Source organism: Bombina bombina, chromosome 4 (genome assembly GCF_027579735.1).
Source record: "Bombina bombina isolate aBomBom1 chromosome 4, aBomBom1.pri, whole genome shotgun sequence".
NCBI lineage: Eukaryota > Metazoa > Chordata > Amphibia > Anura > Bombinatoridae > Bombina > Bombina bombina.
This window is the reverse complement of record NC_069502.1, coordinates 1,108,841,998-1,108,861,303: the sequence shown is the minus strand read 5'-3', so window position 1 is coordinate 1,108,861,303 and position 19,306 is coordinate 1,108,841,998. Positions and strand designations below refer to the sequence as shown.

Below are 19,306 nucleotides of genomic sequence, written 5' to 3'. Positions count from 1 at the left end.
AATATCGGATACGGCTACTAAAGCGTCAGAAGGCTCAGCATTTGTTCTTAACCCAGAGCTACTGCGCTTCCCTTGCAACACTGGCAGTTTATATAAAACCTCTGTGAGGGTAGTATTCATAACTGAAGCCATATCTTGCAAGGTGAAAGAATTAGACGCACTAGAAGTACTTGGCGTCGCTTGTGCGGGCGTAACTGGTTGTGACACTTGGGGAGAACTAGATGGCGAAACCTGATTTACTTCTGTCTGAGAATCATTTAATACCAAATTCTTATAAGTCAAAATATGCTGTTTGCAATTTATAGACATATCAGTACAATTGGGACACATTCTTAGAGGGGGTTCCACAATGGCTTCTAAACAAATTGAACAATGAGTTTCCTCAGTGTCAGACATGTTTAACAGGCTAGTAATGAAGCAAGAAAGCTTGGAAAACACTTTATTTAATGAAAAAAACACAATTTGCAAAAACGGTACTGCACCTTTAAGAGAAAAAAAGGTATACACAACAGTGTACCCACTAAGCTTTAGAAGGATTGCACCACAAGAAAAAAGGCAATAGACCCCCAAATGAAAAAAAACAGATTGATAAGTGTCTAAAACCGGTTAAAACCCCCTAAAGCACCTTGCCACAGCTCTGCTGTGGCCCTACCTGCCCTTAGGAAGCGATAATATGGGGTTTAAAGCTTCAATTAGTCCCTCAGAAGACTCTCAGGACCTCAGGAGAAGTTGCTTGCTGGGGCCTACACAAAACTAACAAACCCTGCCTGAAAGCCATGTGGGTTATAAACAACCCCAAAGAACCCTCAAGCAAATGTCCCATAAAACAGAAAATGTTACTCCCAGACACAAAAACGTTTGTCCCAAATTCACATAACAAACTGAGTGCCCACAAAAAATTAACCCTTTATGCAAGCTAGTAAAAACCTCTGATAACACTAGGATTGCTGCTTATCCTTCCCCTAATGGGGACACTGTCAGCCTTTCTGAGTTAACACAGTCTCTGCAGAAAATATGACTGAACATACCTCATTGCTGTATAGCAAGAAACTGTTCCTCACACTGAAGTTTTCCTGTACTCCTCAGCTCATGTGGGAACAGCAGTGGACCTTAGTTACAAATGCTAAGATCATTATCCTCCAGTCAGAAATCTTCATCTATGTCCTGCCTGAGAGTAAATACTACAACACCGGTACCATTTAAAAATAACAAACACTTGATTGAAGATAAAATAAAACTAACAGTTTAACACCTCTTCTCTTTACTCTTCCTGCTTAGAGCCAGCAAAGAGAATGACTGGGGGGTGGAGTTAAGGGGGGAGCTATATAGACAGCTCTGCTGTGGTGCTCTCTTTGCTACTTCCTGTCAGGAAGGACAATATCCCACAAGTTAGGATGAATCCGTGGACTTGGTACATCTTGCAAAAGAAAATATATTTTCTACGGTTGTGCTGAACACAACTGGTGCCAAATTTATTTCATATTTTGAGTACAATATTTTCAATACTATGATGTCTTTGTGCCAGGCAGTTGATCCAGTAATGATCCCTCATTTACACTGTCTTTTTTTCTCTCAATAGCTTGAATATCACCTAATGTATATACATTTCTGTTGGGTAACTGAGTATAAGTTGTTCACTGGAAGAACGAATAACAATCCCAATAAGTAACTCTCCATTGCTAATAAACCTGGGGACAATATATATATATATATATATATATATACATACACACAAACACATGTGCATACAGTGGGTATTGAAAATAAATCACACCTTTGAAAATAATCACATTTTGTTGCTTTGCAGCCTTAAATAAAGACATACACAGTTTTTGTTTATCCAGTTGTAATTACTCAGTGCAACTTATAACATCCAAGTGAAAGATAGAACACCAACATGTCAGGCAAACATAAATAGAATTCAAAAACAGAATCACTGAGTTGCAAAAAGGATCACCCCCTTGTGTCAGTATTTTGTTGAATCACCTTTTGCTTTAATTACAGCCTTTAGTCTGTTGGGATATGTCTCTACTAACTTTGTACATCTATACTGTGCAATATTTGCCCACTCTTCTTTGCAGCACTGCTCCAGTTCTGTTACATTTGATAGTGACCGACGTGGACTGCAGTCTTCAATTCATGCCAGATATTCAATGGGGTTTAAGTCTGGGCTCTGATTAGGCCATGCAAGAACATTCACCTTTTGTGGTCATTTTTGCTGTGTGCTTTGGGTCATTGTCATGTTGGAAGGTAAATCTTCTTGCCACGTCTGTGTTGTACCAAATACCTTCCACTTCTTAATAATAGACACTGTGCTTCTAGGCATTGATAAGGGGGCCTATATCAAGCTCCGTATGGAGCTTGAGGGCCCATGATTCTAAAGACTGCTGCTTCATAACCTGTCCTCCTGCTCTGAGGAGGCGGAGAGAAATCGCCGCAATTCAACACGATCGAATACGATCGGGTTGATTGACACCCCCCTGCTAGCAGCCGATTGGCCGCGAATCTGTGGGGGGCGGCGTTGCACCAGCAGTTCACAAGAGCTGCTGGTGCAATGCTGAATGCAGAGAGCGTATTGCACTCCGCATTTAGCGATGTCTGTCGGACATGATCTGCTGATCGGAAAATGTCGGACAGACACATAATAAATAGGCCCCAAAGCCTTTTATATTTTCTTGTCTCCATCTCCTGACTTGTGCCTGTCCACAATATTATCCGGAGATCTTTTGACAGTTCCTTGCCACCCATAGTTGGTTGATTGCTTCAGTTGCAGTTGAAGGTCAAATGGCTTTGTATGTGCCATTGAGAAGGTGATTAGCTACACCTGATTGAGTTTACAAGTAATTTTAGAAGGGGGTGATCCTTTTTTGTGATTCTGTTTTTGAATCGTCTTTATTTTTGCCTTATATGTTGGTGTTATATCTTTCACTTGGCTGTTATAAGTTGCACTGCGTAATTACAACTGGATAAACAAAAACTGTGTCTGTCTTTATTTCAGGCTGCAAAGCAACAAAATGTGATCATTTTCAAATGGGGGTGATTGTTTTCAATACCCACTGTATACTAATGTTTCCATATATATGCATATTAATCCTCATTCATATAGATCTTAGACTTTCTTTTGGCGCAACCATTTCAGTCAAAGTTTGATCCTTAAGAAACACTGCATACATTTTCTTACAAATGCAATTGTGTGGTTTTTAATATAGGTATAAAATTGTTTTAAGGCTCAGGTTTGTAATAATAATTGTCCTGTTGGTTTCTTGACTAATAATCTGGGTGTTTTTATTCTCTCTCTCAAAACCCTCGTGCGGAGAAGGGATTCATTTGTGAGACCTGTGTATCAAATAATTGTATAAACCAAAAAAGCACCTAAAGAAGTGATTTGTAACTAGAATTACAGTTCCACATGGCTCACTTCTCTTTTTACAGAGACACAAAAATATAAATTGCAGTAGTAAACATCCTCTTCTCTGGTGCACACTGAGTAGTCTCTGCATGTCAAACATATTATCTTTGAGCAGGTGGCTAAATTAGATCTGGTCTTTCAAATCAGGGATGATTTCTCTTGAGTCAGAAGAGACTCCTGAACACAATTAAGATTCCAGCAGTGTATGCCATCTACATACTTGCTGTCCTTTGGACTCTTTCATTTCAGTCCAGTGATTAAGCTCTTCATCTCCTGAGCTGTTCAGACCTAACGATATCCAGCCTATCATTTCCCTGCGTTTCATGCTGCGTTTATTATAGACAGACAATATGAGAGTCACGTCGGAGAGCTGGAACAGTGCTACTTGAAAAATGAAGGTTTCTTTGTACAAGGGATTCGGCTGGCCCCGACGGACGGATGTCTTACATTTTGACATTTCTTGTCCCATGGAATTCAGTAGAGTTAACTTTACGTAGGTATCTGCAAAATGAAATATAAAGTTTAGCAAATAAGCAAGATTTTGTGTATGCAGATATATTAACAGAAAAGGATATGATGTATACCAATTTAGTCTCAATCTCATACTGTTCAGATCTGAGAATGATAAGTTTATAATTTAAGCATAAATAAAATATGATCATTTATATGTTTTGCCTTACGTGTTTAGTATTAAAGGTATACATCATAATCCTTTTGCTTACCTTAATCTTTTGCACTAAGCCAAATAATATAGCAATACTAACACAGAGCAAGCGCTGTCTAGTCACAACACTTGAAGCATATTAATGACTTTTTGGAGAAAAAAACAAAACAAAAACAAGAGGAAATGAGAATAATTGATGTAAAGGGAAAAAAAAGAAAGGAACAACATTACGATGATGACATAAAAAAAGCGGAGGATGGTATACCAAATATAACAATAAAAGGAAATCTCTGCATGGATGTGGTTCATCTGCACAGATCTTTATTTAAAGTGATATGAAACCCAAAATCTTTCTTTCCAGATTCTAGTAGAACATACAATTTAAAATAACTTTCCATTATTATATTTGCTTCATTCTCTTGGTATCCTTTTTTTGAAGCAGCAATGCACTACTGGGAGATAGATGAGCACTTTGGGTGAGTTAATGAGCAGAGGCATATGTGTGCAGCCACCAACCCACAGGTAGCACACAGCAGTCATTGCTTATCCTGAGCATACCTAGGTATGCTTTGAAACAAAGGACCACAAGAGAACAAAGAAAATTAGATAATAAAAGTAAATTGGAAAGCTGTTTCAAATCACATGCACTATCTAAATCATGAAAGTTTAATTTTGACTTTACTGTCCCCTTAAGGAAATTTTGTCTGGAGTGAGACATCACAAGACTGTTGCAGAATACAATTGTAATGAATTTGTTTCCCATTTCAGTTTTTTTTCAGGCTGGAATACATCTAAATGTGATTATAAAAATTGGATACATATTTGACACATCTGCTGTAATTATCAAAAAGTAATTAGTAATATTCTAATAATAGTAAAACCATTAGAACAGTCAGTCGTACAACACTGATCAGTTTTCACTACCAGATTTCTCCATTGCCTACGCTGATTCATTTACCACTATATATAATAAAAAAGAAACTGGAAGACTGTAGACACCTGAATTTTGCTCACTGTCCCTACTGTATATACTGAGTTTTTATATCTAGAAGCTATCACTGGTAGGTTTGCTAAGGGAATTACATGCTCAGAAAATGTATATTTTTTAATGCTGCATTAGTGGAATGCCATTGGTCTTTACTAAGGGGACATTGTACTCAAACTTACACAGGTCAAAGATATTTAAGGAAATAAAATGTTACTTCTATTTTAATTTCAATGGAAGCTAATTCTGCAGTATTGGTTTCATACGTCCTATTAGTGCTCACTGGCTAGCACAATTACCTCTGCTTTACTGGGGGAAAGATGGACACGCCTCTTCACATATGATAAAGAAGTTATGATTTACTTAAAGGGACACTGTACCCAAATTTTTTCTTTTGTGATTCAGATAGAGCATGACATTTTAAGCAACTTTCTAATTTACTCCTATTATCAAATTTTCTTCATTCTCTTGGTATCTTTATTTGAAATGCAAGAAAGTAAGTTTAGATGCCGGCCCATTTTTTGTGATCAACCTGAGTTGTTCTTGCTGATTGGTGGATAAACTCATCCACCAATAAAAAAAATGCTGTCCAGAGTTCTGAATAAAAAAAAAAGCTTAGATGTCTTCTTTTTAAAATAAAGATAGCAAGAGAACGAAGAAAAATTGAAAATAGGAATAAATTAGAAAGTGGCTTAAAATTGCATGCTCTATCTGAATCATGAAAGAAAAAAATTGGGTTCAGTGTCCCTTTAAGACAGGAACATGAGACTTTCAAGAAAAAAAAACTGAAATATAATTTGAAATGTCCTCTTGTCAGGCAGTATTACTGGAATGAGGGGGGTAGCGCTATGTAGTATTAAGGTGCGCTATGGACTGTGCAGTTAGAGAAAGAGCTGTGTAAATTAGCACTAAAGGTAGTGTGCTTCAGAGGAAGGCTATATATGTGCAATGTGTATCAGTGGTGGCGATAAACATAGTGCAGGCTGGGAGTTTGATGATGATCCTGGTAGCCATGCTTATCTTAGCATTTTAAAGGGGCATGAAACTCAATTTTTTTCTTTCATGATTAAGAAAAAGCATACAGTTTTAAACAACTTTCCGATTGACTTATTTTATCTAACTTGCTTGGTTTTCTTGCTTTCCTTTGTTGAAAAGCATACCTAGGTAGGCTCAGGAGCAACTTCTGGGAGCTAGCTGCTGATTGGTGGCTACACATATATGCCTGTCGTCATTGGTTCACCTGATGTGTTCAGCTAGCTCCCAGTAGTGAAATGCTGCTCTTAGGGTAATAGAAGTAAATTGGAATGTTGTTTAAAAATTAAATTTATGCTTACCTGATAAATTTCTTTCTTTCTGGATATGGTGAGTCCACGGCTTCATCAATTACTGTTGGGAATATCACTCCTGGCCAGCAGGAGAGGCAAAGAGCACCACAGACAGTATCACTTCCCTTCCCACAAACCCCAGTCATTCGACCGAAGGTAATGGAGAAAAAAGGAGTAACACAAAGGTGTAGAGGTACCTGAGGTTTAGACAAAAATAACTGTCTTGAAATAAAGGGCGAGGCTGTGGACTCACCATATCCAGAAAGAAAGAAATTTATCAGGTAAGCATAAATTTTGTTTTCTTTCCTAAGACATGGTGAGTCCACGGCTTCATCAATTACTGTTGGGAACCAATACCCAAGCTAAAGGACACAGATGAATAGGGAGGGACAAGACAGGCAGACCTAAACAGAAGGCACCACTGCTTGAATAACCTTTCTCCCAAAAGAAGCCTCAGCCGAAGCAAAACTCTAAAATTTATAAAATTTGTAACAAGTATGTAAGGAAGACCAAGCTGCAGCCTTGCAAATCTGTTCAACAGAAGCTTCATTCTTGAAAGCCCAAGAAGAAAAGACAGCCCTAGCGGAATGATCCGTAATTCTCTCAGAAGGCTGCTGACCGGCAGTCTCCTAAGCAAAACGAATTATACTTCTCAACCAGACAGAAAGAGGAAAAGCAGAAGCTTTCTGACCTTAACGTTTCCCAGAAACAAACAAACAGGAAAATCCTTAGTCGCCTGTAAATAAAATATCAAAGCACTCACAACATCCAAGTTGTGCAACAAAAACATAATTTATGCTTCAAGAAAAAATGTAGCAAAGTCCCAGTTGTGGATAAATAAAAACAGAACTTTATTAGTATCGGATTAAAACATGGAAAAATGTTTGTAAAAACCTAGAAAGGTCTAACGCGTTTCGGCTAGCTCTTGCCGTAATCATAGACCATGTCTAATGTGTGTTTTACAGAGGCTTAAATAGGTGTCGAATTACATGTGAACCCAAATCAGCTGAATACTTAACCCTATCTAGCAATATGGAAAGCTGCTCTCCATGGTAGACTGTTCACCATATCTGAGATACAATCTCTCTTTATCTTAATCAATTAATTAACTCCATATATGTGTCTAGGAATATGTTACATATAAATATATACAATTATCCTTAACTCTCATATTATTAACAACGTTTACATTCTATGAGAATATATAATCAACTAATAAATTTTAGTATGTTATATATATAAATGATCTGTTGAATATTGTATTGTAGCAAAATTTAACTTATAGATATTCTTATTACAGAAAATACACTTAGATGAATATTGGAGGTTATAAACAAAACAGAACATGGGTAATAATCTACAACATAGGGGACCATATAGCATATGCAGATATGTGAACATACAGACTGGATACTTATAGTGAACTTTCTTATTCAAACAAAATTTTTGTATATACCAGTAATTATTATAGGTCTAGATGAATATACACATATCATGAAACTTTTTGTTTTGTAATTTAAATAACTATTCCCAAAAATTTACCAGATCGAATTCTGAATTAAAACCGTTAGGAATCTGGGTTTTTAGTCTAAAGATCCAATAGACTTCCTGTCTACCTAATGTTTGCGACCTATCTCCTCCTCTAGGTGGAGTTTTAATTGCTTCTATTATATTCCAACTAAACGAATGAACTGACTGGTTATGGACCTCAATAAAATGACGACTTAGCTCAGAACAGGGAATTTTGTTTCTTATATCTCCCAGATGTTCTCTGATACGTGTCCTTATATCCCGTGTAGTGAGTCCTACGTACTGACCCTTGCATAAATTACATTCTACCAAGTATATCACAAAATTTGAGCTACAATTATGACAACCATGTATCTGAAAGGTTTCTCCTGTTGTATATGATTTGAATGTGCTAGTAACATTATGGTAGTCGCAGGCTTTACAGCGAGTGCTGCCACATCTATAGCTGCCATTACATCGTAGCCATGAGCTTCCATTGGTTTGTATCTGTGTATTCTTTAGCACACTAGGTGAGAGTGAATTAGCAAGTGTATCATTTTTCTTATAGACAAATTTACATCCGTCACCAATTACTTCTTTCAATACTTCATCCCCATACAAGATAGGGAGGTATTTCTTTACAATATTGCATATATCATTGTATTGATTCGAATACTTGGTGACGAATGTAGGTCTATTATCTGTTTTGTCCTTCCTTTTAGGGGATAGTAAATCCTCTCTGTTGTATCTATCAACTTCTTTTTTAATTTTTATAACCTCAGTTTTAGAGTAACCTCTGGCTATTAGCCTATGTGCTAATTCTTCACTTTCTTTAATGTAATCATTATTAAGTGAACAATTACGTTTAACTCTCATCATCTGTCCTTTAATAATGCCTTTAAAGACATGTTTTGGATGTCCACTGGTAGCATAAAGCAGTGCATTACCTGCTATGGGTTTACGGTAAAGCGCTGTGTTTACAGAGTTGGATTTAGAATTCCCATATAGTGTAATGTCTAAGAAATTTATCTCTATTTTATTCCATTCTTTAGTGAAGTTTAATCCCATTTTATTATTATTTAGATGTTGAACAAATTTATCAGCTGATATTTCATCTGTCTTCCAAACTATTATAAGGTCGTCAATAAACCTATTATATTGAATTATATGTTCACGGTAGGGATTTGTATCACCATAAATGTAGGTTTCTTCAAACCAACCCATCACGAGATTTGCGTATGAGGGCGCAAATTTCGCCCCCATCGCCGTCCCTTGTTTTTGTATATAGTGATCATTTCCAAACACAAAACTATTATGTTCTAACAGAAACCTAATAATTTTAAGTACATAGTTTTTAAAGTCTGCATTTAAATTACCATCTTTGTCTAAATAAAACTCTATTGCTGATAAGCCTACAGAGTGTGGTATTGAGGAATATAACGATGTGGCATCTACTGTGAGCCAACTATAGTTATCCTTCCAAGTGAAGTTCTTAAAGATATTGAGTATGTGGGTAGTATCTTTTACATAGCTGTTTAATTTAAGGACATATGGCTGCAGTATGTCATCGACCCATTCGGACAAATGTTCAAGCAGGGAGCCATTGCCCGACACAATGGGTCTCCCCTTGACATTCTCAAGCCCTTTATGAGTCTTTGGTAGATGATAAAACGCAGCAGTCCTTGGATGTTCAACATATAAATATTCAAATGTGGATTGATCTATAAACCCATGTCTTCTACCTTCACTCAAGATCTTAAATAGACGTCTCTGAAACTCTATTCGTGGATTGTGACTAACTTTTTCATAGACATTGGTATCATCCAACTGTCTGTGTGCCTCAGCTATATACCAGGTTTTGTCACAGACCACTATGCTGCTGCCTTTATCAGCCCGTTTTATCACGATACTTTCATTTTTCTCTAGGGCTACCAATGCCTCTCTTTCTTTTTTTGTCAAATTGTTTATCTTATTCGCTTTCCCTGTTTTTTGCTGATGTAAAGTAGTCAGATCCTCCACAACTCTCTTCTGAAATAGTTCAAGGGGTTTACCTCTGGACTGTAAAGGATAAAATCTGGATTTACATTTAAAACCCACATGCTTATCTTTACTTTCCTCTTCGATTGAGGGTAAATTTCCTTCAGATATTAACTGTTCTAGATCATTGCATACGCAAAGGTCCTGAAAAGTTAAATTATTTATCCTGTCACTTATTGTAATATCATTCTCATTAGATCTTGTAACATTATTTTCTTTATTTTCTTTAAGAAAATGTTTCTTTAGTGTAAGCGATCTAACAAATTTATTAGTATCTAAAATAGTCTGAAAGAGAACAAAATCCCTAGATGGACAAAAATTAAGTCCATAACTCAGGACCTTACTTTCAGTCTTACTCAGACTATAACTAGATATATTAATTACTGTGTTTAGACATACTTCCGATTGCTTTTGTTTTTGTTTTTGTTTTCTCTTGTGGGGTACCTTTCTTGTTTTTTCTTCTCTACCAAATCTTGTTTTATTTGTGTTGTTAATGTTCCCCCTCCCTTGGGTATGCCTGAATCCTCCCGAAAAACCTCTGTGGATCTTTTGTCTTTAGGTTTTGCTCCCTGTTCATTGATATACAATATTGTGCCCCCTGCTTGGATATTTTCATTTAAATGAGTATTCATATCTGTTGTTACTTCTAGATTAGTACTTGACTCAATTGGTGTATTATCCCAATCGGATGCTGAACTCCCCTCTGAATTTGAAAAGTCTGTCCCTGAGGCAGAACCTTCTTCGTCAGTGAAATTACTATTATCAGTATTAAATCGTACTTTTTTCTTCCAACGTCTATTTTTCTTGTGTGTTAGTGTGCCCTCATTAGTTATATCTTCCTTTATGTGAGCTGTACTTTTGTCTTGTGTCTGTATGGAGTTTTTTAAGTTAGTCTGTATTGCCCTTCTAAACTTCCTTCGCCACACATAAACTGTTTTATTGGCATAATCCTTACTATCTCTTTGATATTTTATGTATTTAGTGTTCATTATATTGTGTTTGGTAGCTTCGATTGTCTCTTGTAGTATGGTATCAAACTTTACATATTTATCATCATGTCTGAATTTGCTTAATTCCTTTTGTAGTACACAAATTTCTTCTCTATATTTAGATATTAAAGCAGTCTTATGTTTAATTAGAAGTCCCATCAGTCTAATGGAGCACTCCGTTAGAATGTCATTCCACTCTGATATAAAGTCCTGGTCATCTGTCTCGAATGTGGGGAACTTTTGTAATCTTAACCCACGAGGTATCATTCCTTTAGCAATATATTTAGTGAATGTCCAATTGTCCATGCGGAGTCTAAGTTCTTTTAGTTTATAATCCTCAAGCATAGAAAACAGGTCACCCAGTCCAGCATTTTTAATGCAAACTTTAGATAGATCCTCCAATTCTATATCATCCAAATCCCAATCATCATCAGTGCATAAAGAATAGTATTGTTTGTCAGCTGCTAGCTCCATTTTAAAGCCAGTATGGGTTTAGTAAAGAGGCTGTTAGATAGAAAGAATATATACGTAGATAATTTCTCTTTTATCTTTAACTTTATCTATAATCGGCTGAGCATATATTTTTTGCTCAGCCGATTATAGATAAAGTTAAAGATAAAAGAAAGAGAAATTATCTACGTATATATTCTTTCTATCTAACAGCCTCTTTACTAAACCCATACTGGCTTTAAAATGGAGCTAGCAGCTGACAAACAATACTATTCTTTATGCACTGATGATGATTGGGATTTGGATGATATAGAATTGGAGGATCTATCTAAAGTTTGCATTAAAAATGCTGGACTGGGTGACCTGTTTTCTATGCTTGAGGATTATAAACTAAAAGAACTTAGACTCCGCATGGACAATTGGACATTCACTAAATATATTGCTAAAGGAATGATACCTCGTGGGTTAAGATTACAAAAGTTCCCCACATTCGAGACAGATGACCAGGACTTTATATCAGAGTGGAATGACATTCTAACGGAGTGCTCCATTAGACTGATGGGACTTCTAATTAAACATAAGACTGCTTTAATATCTAAATATAGAGAAGAAATTTGTGTACTACAAAAGGAATTAAGCAAATTCAGACATGATGATAAATATGTAAAGTTTGATACCATACTACAAGAGACAATCGAAGCTACCAAACGCAATATAATGAACACTAAATACATAAAATATCAAAGAGATAGTAAGGATTATGCCAATAAAACAATTTATGTGTGGCGAAGGAAGTTTAGAAGGGCAATACAGACTAACTTAAAAAACTCCATACAGACACAAGACAAAAGTACAGCTCACATAAAGGAAGATATAACTAATGAGGGCACACTAACACACAAGAAAAATAGACGTTGGAAGAAAAAAGTACGATTTAATACTGATAATAGTAATTTCACTGACGAAGAAGGTTCTGCCTCAGGGACAGACTTTTCAAATTCAGAGGGGAGTTCAGCATCCGATTGGGATAATACACCAATTGAGTCAAGTACTAATCTAGAAGTAACAACAGATATGAATACTCATTTAAATGAAAATATCCAAGCAGGGGGCACAATATTGTATATCAATGAACAGGGAGCAAAACCTAAAGACAAAAGATCCACAGAGGTTTTTCGGGAGGATTCAGGCATACCCAAGGGAGGGGGAACATTAACAACACAAATAAAACAAGATTTGGTAGAGAAGAAAAAACAAGAAAGGTACCCCACAAGAGAAAACAAAAACAAAAGCAATCGGAAGTATGTCTAAACACAGTAATTAATATATCTAGTTATAGTCTGAGTAAGACTGAAAGTAAGGTCCTGAGTTATGGACTTAATTTTTGTCCATCTAGGGATTTTGTTCTCTTTCAGACTATTTTAGATATTAATAAATTTGTTAGATCGCTTACACTAAAGAAACATTTTCTTAAAGAAAATAAAGAAAATAATGTTACAAGATCTAATGAGAATGATATTACAATAAGTGACAGGATAAATAATTTAACTTTTCAGGACCTTTGCGTATGCAATGATCTAGAACAGTTAATATCTGAAGGAAATTTACCCTCAATCGAAGAGGAAAGTAAAGATAAGCATGTGGGTTTTAAATGTAAATCCAGATTTTATCCTTTACAGTCCAGAGGTAAACCCCTTGAACTATTTCAGAAGAGAGTTGTGGAGGATCTGACTACTTTACATCAGCAAAAAACAGGGAAAGCGAATAAGATAAACAATTTGACAAAAAAAGAAAGAAAGGCATTGGTAGCCCTAGAGAAAAATGAAAGTATCGTGATAAAACGGGCTGATAAAGGCAGCAGCATAGTGGTCTGTGACAAAACCTGGTATATAGCTGAGGCACACAGACAGTTGGATGATACCAATGTCTATGAAAAAGTTAGTCACAATCCACGAATAGAGTTTCAGAGACGTCTATTTAAGATCTTGAGTGAAGGTAGAAGACATGGGTTTATAGATCAATCCACATTTGAATATTTATATGTTGAACATCCAAGGACTGCTGCGTTTTATCATCTACCAAAGACTCATAAAGGGCTTGAGAATGTCAAGGGGAGACCCATTGTGTCGGGCAATGGCTCCCTGCTTGAACATTTGTCCGAATGGGTCGATGACATACTGCAGCCATATGTCCTTAAATTAAACAGCTATGTAAAAGATACTACCCACATACTCAATATCTTTAAGAACTTCACTTGGAAGGATAACTATAGTTGGCTCACAGTAGATGCCACATCGTTATATTCCTCAATACCACACTCTGTAGGCTTATCAGCAATAGAGTTTTATTTAGACAAAGATGGTAATTTAAATGCAGACTTTAAAAACTATGTACTTAAAATTATTAGGTTTCTGTTAGAACATAATAGTTTTGTGTTTGGAAATGATCACTATATACAAAAACAAGGGACGGCGATGGGGGCGAAATTTGCGCCCTCATACGCAAATCTCGTGATGGGTTGGTTTGAAGAAACCTACATTTATGGTGATACAAATCCCTACCGTGAACATATAATTCAATATAATAGGTTTATTGACGACCTTATAATAGTTTGGAAGACAGATGAAATATCAGCTGATAAATTTGTTCAACATCTAAATAATAATAAAATGGGATTAAACTTCACTAAAGAATGGAATAAAATAGAGATAAATTTCTTAGACATTACACTATATGGGAATTCTAAATCCAACTCTGTAAACACAGCGCTTTACCGTAAACCCATAGCAGGTAATGCACTGCTTTATGCTACCAGTGGACATCCAAAACATGTCTTTAAAGGCATTATTAAAGGACAGATGATGAGAGTTAAACGTAATTGTTCACTTAATAATGATTACATTAAAGAAAGTGAAGAATTAGCACATAGGCTAATAGCCAGAGGTTACTCTAAAACTGAGGTTATAAAAATTAAAAAAGAAGTTGATAGATACAACAGAGAGGATTTACTATCCCCTAAAAGGAAGGACAAAACAGATAATAGACCTACATTCGTCACCAAGTATTCGAATCAATACAATGATATATGCAATATTGTAAAGAAATACCTCCCTATCTTGTATGGGGATGAAGTATTGAAAGAAGTAATTGGTGACGGATGTAAATTTGTCTATAAGAAAAATGATACACTTGCTAATTCACTCTCACCTAGTGTGCTAAAGAATACACAGATACAAACCAATGGAAGCTCATGGCTACGATGTAATGGCAGCTATAGATGTGGCAGCACTCGCTGTAAAGCCTGCGACTACCATTATGTTACTAGCACATTCAAATCATATACAACAGGAGAAACCTTTCAGATACATGGTTGTCATAATTGTAGCTCAAATTTTGTGATATACTTGGTAGAATGTAATTTATGCAAGGGTCAGTACGTAGGACTCACTACACGGGATATAAGGACACGTATCAGAGAACATCTGGGAGATATAAGAAACAAAATTCCCTGTTCTGAGCTAAGTCGTCATTTTATTGAGGTCCATAACCAGTCAGTTCATTCGTTTAGTTGGAATATAATAGAAGCAATTAAAACTCCACCTAGAGGAGGAGATAGGTCGCAAACATTAGGTAGACAGGAAGTCTATTGGATCTTTAGACTAAAAACCCAGATTCCTAACGGTTTTAATTCAGAATTCGATCTGGTAAATTTTTGGGAATAGTTATTTAAATTACAAAACAAAAAGTTTCATGATATGTGTATATTCATCTAGACCTATAATAATTACTGGTATATACAAAAATTTTGTTTGAATAAGAAAGTTCACTATAAGTATCCAGTCTGTATGTTCACATATCTGCATATGCTATATGGTCCCCTATGTTGTAGATTATTACCCATGTTCTGTTTTGTTTATAACCTCCAATATTCATCTAAGTGTATTTTCTGTAATAAGAATATCTATAAGTTAAATTTTGCTACAATACAATATTCAACAGATCATTTATATATATAACATACTAAAGTTTATTAGTTGATTATATATTCTCATAGAATGTAAACGTTGTTAATAATATGAGAGTTAAGGATAATTGTATATATTTATATGTAACATATTCCTAGACACATATATGGAGTTAATTAATTGATTAAGATAAAGAGAGATTGTATCTCAGATATGGTGAACAGTCTACCATGGAGAGCAGCTTTCCATATTGCTAGATAGGGTTAAGTATTCAGCTGATTTGGGTTCACATGTAATTCGACACCTATTTAAGCCTCTGTAAAACACACATTAGACATGGTCTATGATTACGGCAAGAGCTAGCCGAAACGCGTTAGACCTTTCTAGGTTTTTACAAACATTTTTCCATGTTTTAATCCGATACTAATAAAGTTCTGTTTTTATTTATCCACAACTGGGACTTTGCTACATTTTTTCTTGATACTTTCTTTGAGAGTAGAGGAACTCTCTTCATTAAGTCCCAGAGTATATCGGCATACAGAGGAGCATTGGCCTATTCAAAGGCACGGATTGGATACAGACCGGTGAGAATGTGAAGGAGGTTCTGACGTCACATCCGATCGGTAAGTCCCGCACACGCTTGCAGTGGAACCGGAGTTGGAGAGAGAGTGATGGTCGTGCTTCACAGCGTGACTACCCTTTCGTCTACACAGAGGTGAGCCTAGCCGAGAGAAGTGGAAGACTTCCGCCTTCACGGAAAGGTAAAGAAGGGCTAAGGTGAATGCGAGTGTGCGGGTGAAGTATGTGATAAGACCGCCGTGTCAAGTGTTTGTTACAAATTGCTAGATTGCATTAATCTCACCTGTGCATCGTTATATGTATCCTTATATGTATCCTGGTATACACTATTCCGATGCTTACAAAGTATTTTATCCACTGGGCAGCGTTATACAAACTTTGTCATAATAATTTATGCTTACCTGATAAATTTATTTCTCTTGTAGTGTATCCAGTCCACGGATCATCCATTACTTATGGGATATTCTCCTTCCCAACAGGAAGTTGCAAGAGGATCACCCACAGCAGAGCTGCTATATAGCTCCTCCCCTCACTGCCATATCCAGTCATTCGACCGAAACAAGACGAGAAAGGAGAAACCATAGGGTGCAGTGGTGACTGTAGTTTAATTAAAATTTAGACCTGCCTTAAAAGGACAGGGCGGGCCGTGGACTGGATACACTACAAGAGAAATAAATTTATCAGGTAAGCATAAATTATGTTTTCTCTTGTTAAGTGTATCCAGTCCACGGATCATCCATTACTAATGGGATACCAATACCAAAGCTAAAGTACACGGATGATGGGAGGGACAAGGCAGGATTAAACGGAAGGAACCACTGCCTGAAGAACCTTTCTCCCAAAAACAGCCTCCGAAGAAGCAAAAGTATCAAATTTGTAAAATTTTGAAAAGGTGTGAAGCGAAGACCAAATCGCAGCCTTGCAAATCTGTTCAACAGAGGCCTCATTTTTAAAGGCCCAGGTGGAAGCCACAGCTCTAGTAGAATGAGCTGTAATCCTTTCAGGGGGCTGCTGTCCAGCAGTCTCATAGGCTAAGCAAATTATGCTCCGAAGCCAAAAGGAAGGAGAGGTTGCCGAAGCTTTTTGACCTCTCCTCTGTCCAGAGTAAACGACAAACAGGGAAGATGTTTGGCGAAAATCTTTAGTAGCTTGTAAGTAAAACTTCAAGGCACGGACTACGACCAGATTATGTAAGAGACGTTCCTTCTTTGAAGAAGGATTAGGACACAATGATGGAACAACAATCTCTTGATTGATATTCTTGTTAGAAACCTCCTTAGGTAAAAACCCAGGTTTGGTACGCAGAACTACCTTATCTGCATGAAAAATCAGATAAGGAGAATCACATTGTAAGGCAGATAGCTCAGAGACTCTTCGAGCCGAAGAAATAGCCATCAAAAACAGAACTTTCCAAGATAAAAGTTTAATATCAATGGAATGAAGGGGTTCAAACGGAACTCCTTGAAGAACTTTAAGAACCAAGTTTAAGCTCCACGGGGGAGCAACAGTTTTAAACACAGGCTTAATTGTAACCAAAGCCTGGACGTCTGGAACCTCTGCCAAACGCTTGTGCAAAAGAATAGACAGAGCAGAAATCTGTCCTTTTAAAGAACTAGCTGATAATCCTTTGTCCAAACCCTCTTGGAGAAAGGACAATATCCTAGGAATCCTAACCTTACTCCATGAGTAATTCTTGGATTCACACCAATAAAGATATTTATGCCATATCTTATGGTAGATTTTTCTGGTGACAGGCTTTCGTGCCTGTATTAAGGTATCAATGACTGACTCGGAGAAGCCACGCCTTGATAGGATCAAGCGTTCAATCTCCATGCAGTCAGTCTCAGAGAAATTAGATTTGGATGATTGAAAGGACCTTGTATTAGAAGGTCCTGCCTCAGAGGCAGAGTCCATGGTGGAAAGGATGACATGTCCACTAGGTCTGCATACCAGGTCCTGCGTGGCCACGCAGGCGCTATCAGAATCACCGATGCTCTCTCCTGCTTGATTTTGGCAATCAGTCGAGGGAGCAGAGGAAACGGTGGAAACACATAAGCCAGGTTGAAGAACCAAGGCGCTGCTAGAGCATCTATCAGCGTCGCTTCTGGGTCCCTGGACCTGGATTCGTAACAAGGAAGCTTGGCGTTCTGGCGAGACGCCATGAGATCCAACTCTGGTTTGCCCCAACGATGAATAAATTGAGCAAACACCTCCGGATGGAGTTCCCACTCCCCCGGATGAAAAGTCTGACGACTTAGAAAATCCACCTCCCAGTTCTCTACGCCTGGGATATGGATCGCTGACAGGTGGCAAGAGTGAGTCTCCGCCCAGCGAATTATCTTTGAGACTTCTAACATCGCTAGGGAACTCCTTGTTCCCCCTTGATGGTTGATGTAAGCCACAGTCGTGATGTTGTCCGACTGAAATCTGATGAACCTCAGTGTTGCTAACTGAGGCCAAGCCAGAAGAGCATTTAATATTGCTCTTAACTCCAGAATATTTATTGGGAGGAGTTTCTCCTCCTGAGTCCACGATCCCTGAGCCTTCAGGGAGTTCCAGACTGCACCCCAACCTAGAAGGCTGGCATCTGTTGTTACAATCGTCCAATCTGGCCTGCGAAAGGACATACCCTTGGACAGATGGACCCGAGATAGCCACCAGAGAAGAGAATCTCTGGTCTCTTGATCCAGTTTTAGTAGAGGGGACAAATCTGAGTAATCCCCATTCCACTGACTTAGAATGCATAATTGCAGCGGTCTGAGATGCAGGGGCGCAAATGGCACTATGTCCATTGCCGCTACCATTAAGCCGATTACTTCCATGCACTGAGCCACTGACGGGCGTGGAATGGAATGAAGGACACGGCAAGCATTTAGAAGTTTTGATAACCTGGACTCCGTCAGGTAAATTTTCATCTCTACAGAATCTATAAGAGTCCCTAGGAAGGTGACTCTTGTGAGTGGGGATAGAGAACTCTTTTCCACGTTCACTTTCCACCCATGCGACCTCAGAAATGCCAGAACTATCTCTGTATGAGACTTGGCAATTTGAAAGCTTGACGCCTGTATCAGGATGTCGTCTAGATACGGAGCCACCGCTATGCCTTGCGGTCTTAGAACCTCTAGAAGTGAGCCCAGAACCTTTGTAAAGATTCTCGGGGCTGTAGCTACAAATTGGTAATGCCTGTCTAGAAAGGCAAACCTTAGGAACCGATGATGATCTTTGTAAATCGGTATGTGAAGGTAGGCATCCTTTAAGTCCACTGTGGTCATGTACTGACCAACTTGGATCATGGGTAGGATGGTCCGAATAGTTTCCATTTTGAATGATGGAACTCTGAGGAATTTGTTTAAGATCTTTAGATCCAAGATTGGTCTGAAGGTTCCCTCTTTCT

The 19,306-nt window shown here is 37.5% G+C and overlaps 1 protein-coding gene across 1 annotated transcript in view; it reads right to left on the bottom strand.

Annotated features, from left to right (window-relative positions):
• Positions 1–3,596: 3,596 nt before the first annotated feature.
• The window catches only part of SYT14 (synaptotagmin 14), a 511,604-nt gene continuing 495,894 nt past the window's right edge, over positions 3,597–19,306 (bottom strand). Inside the window, exon 6 of the mRNA XM_053712745.1 lies at positions 3,597–3,910. Within this exon, the coding sequence (XP_053568720.1) occupies positions 3,597–3,910 (314 nt within the window). The remainder of the gene's footprint in view (positions 3,911–19,306) is intronic.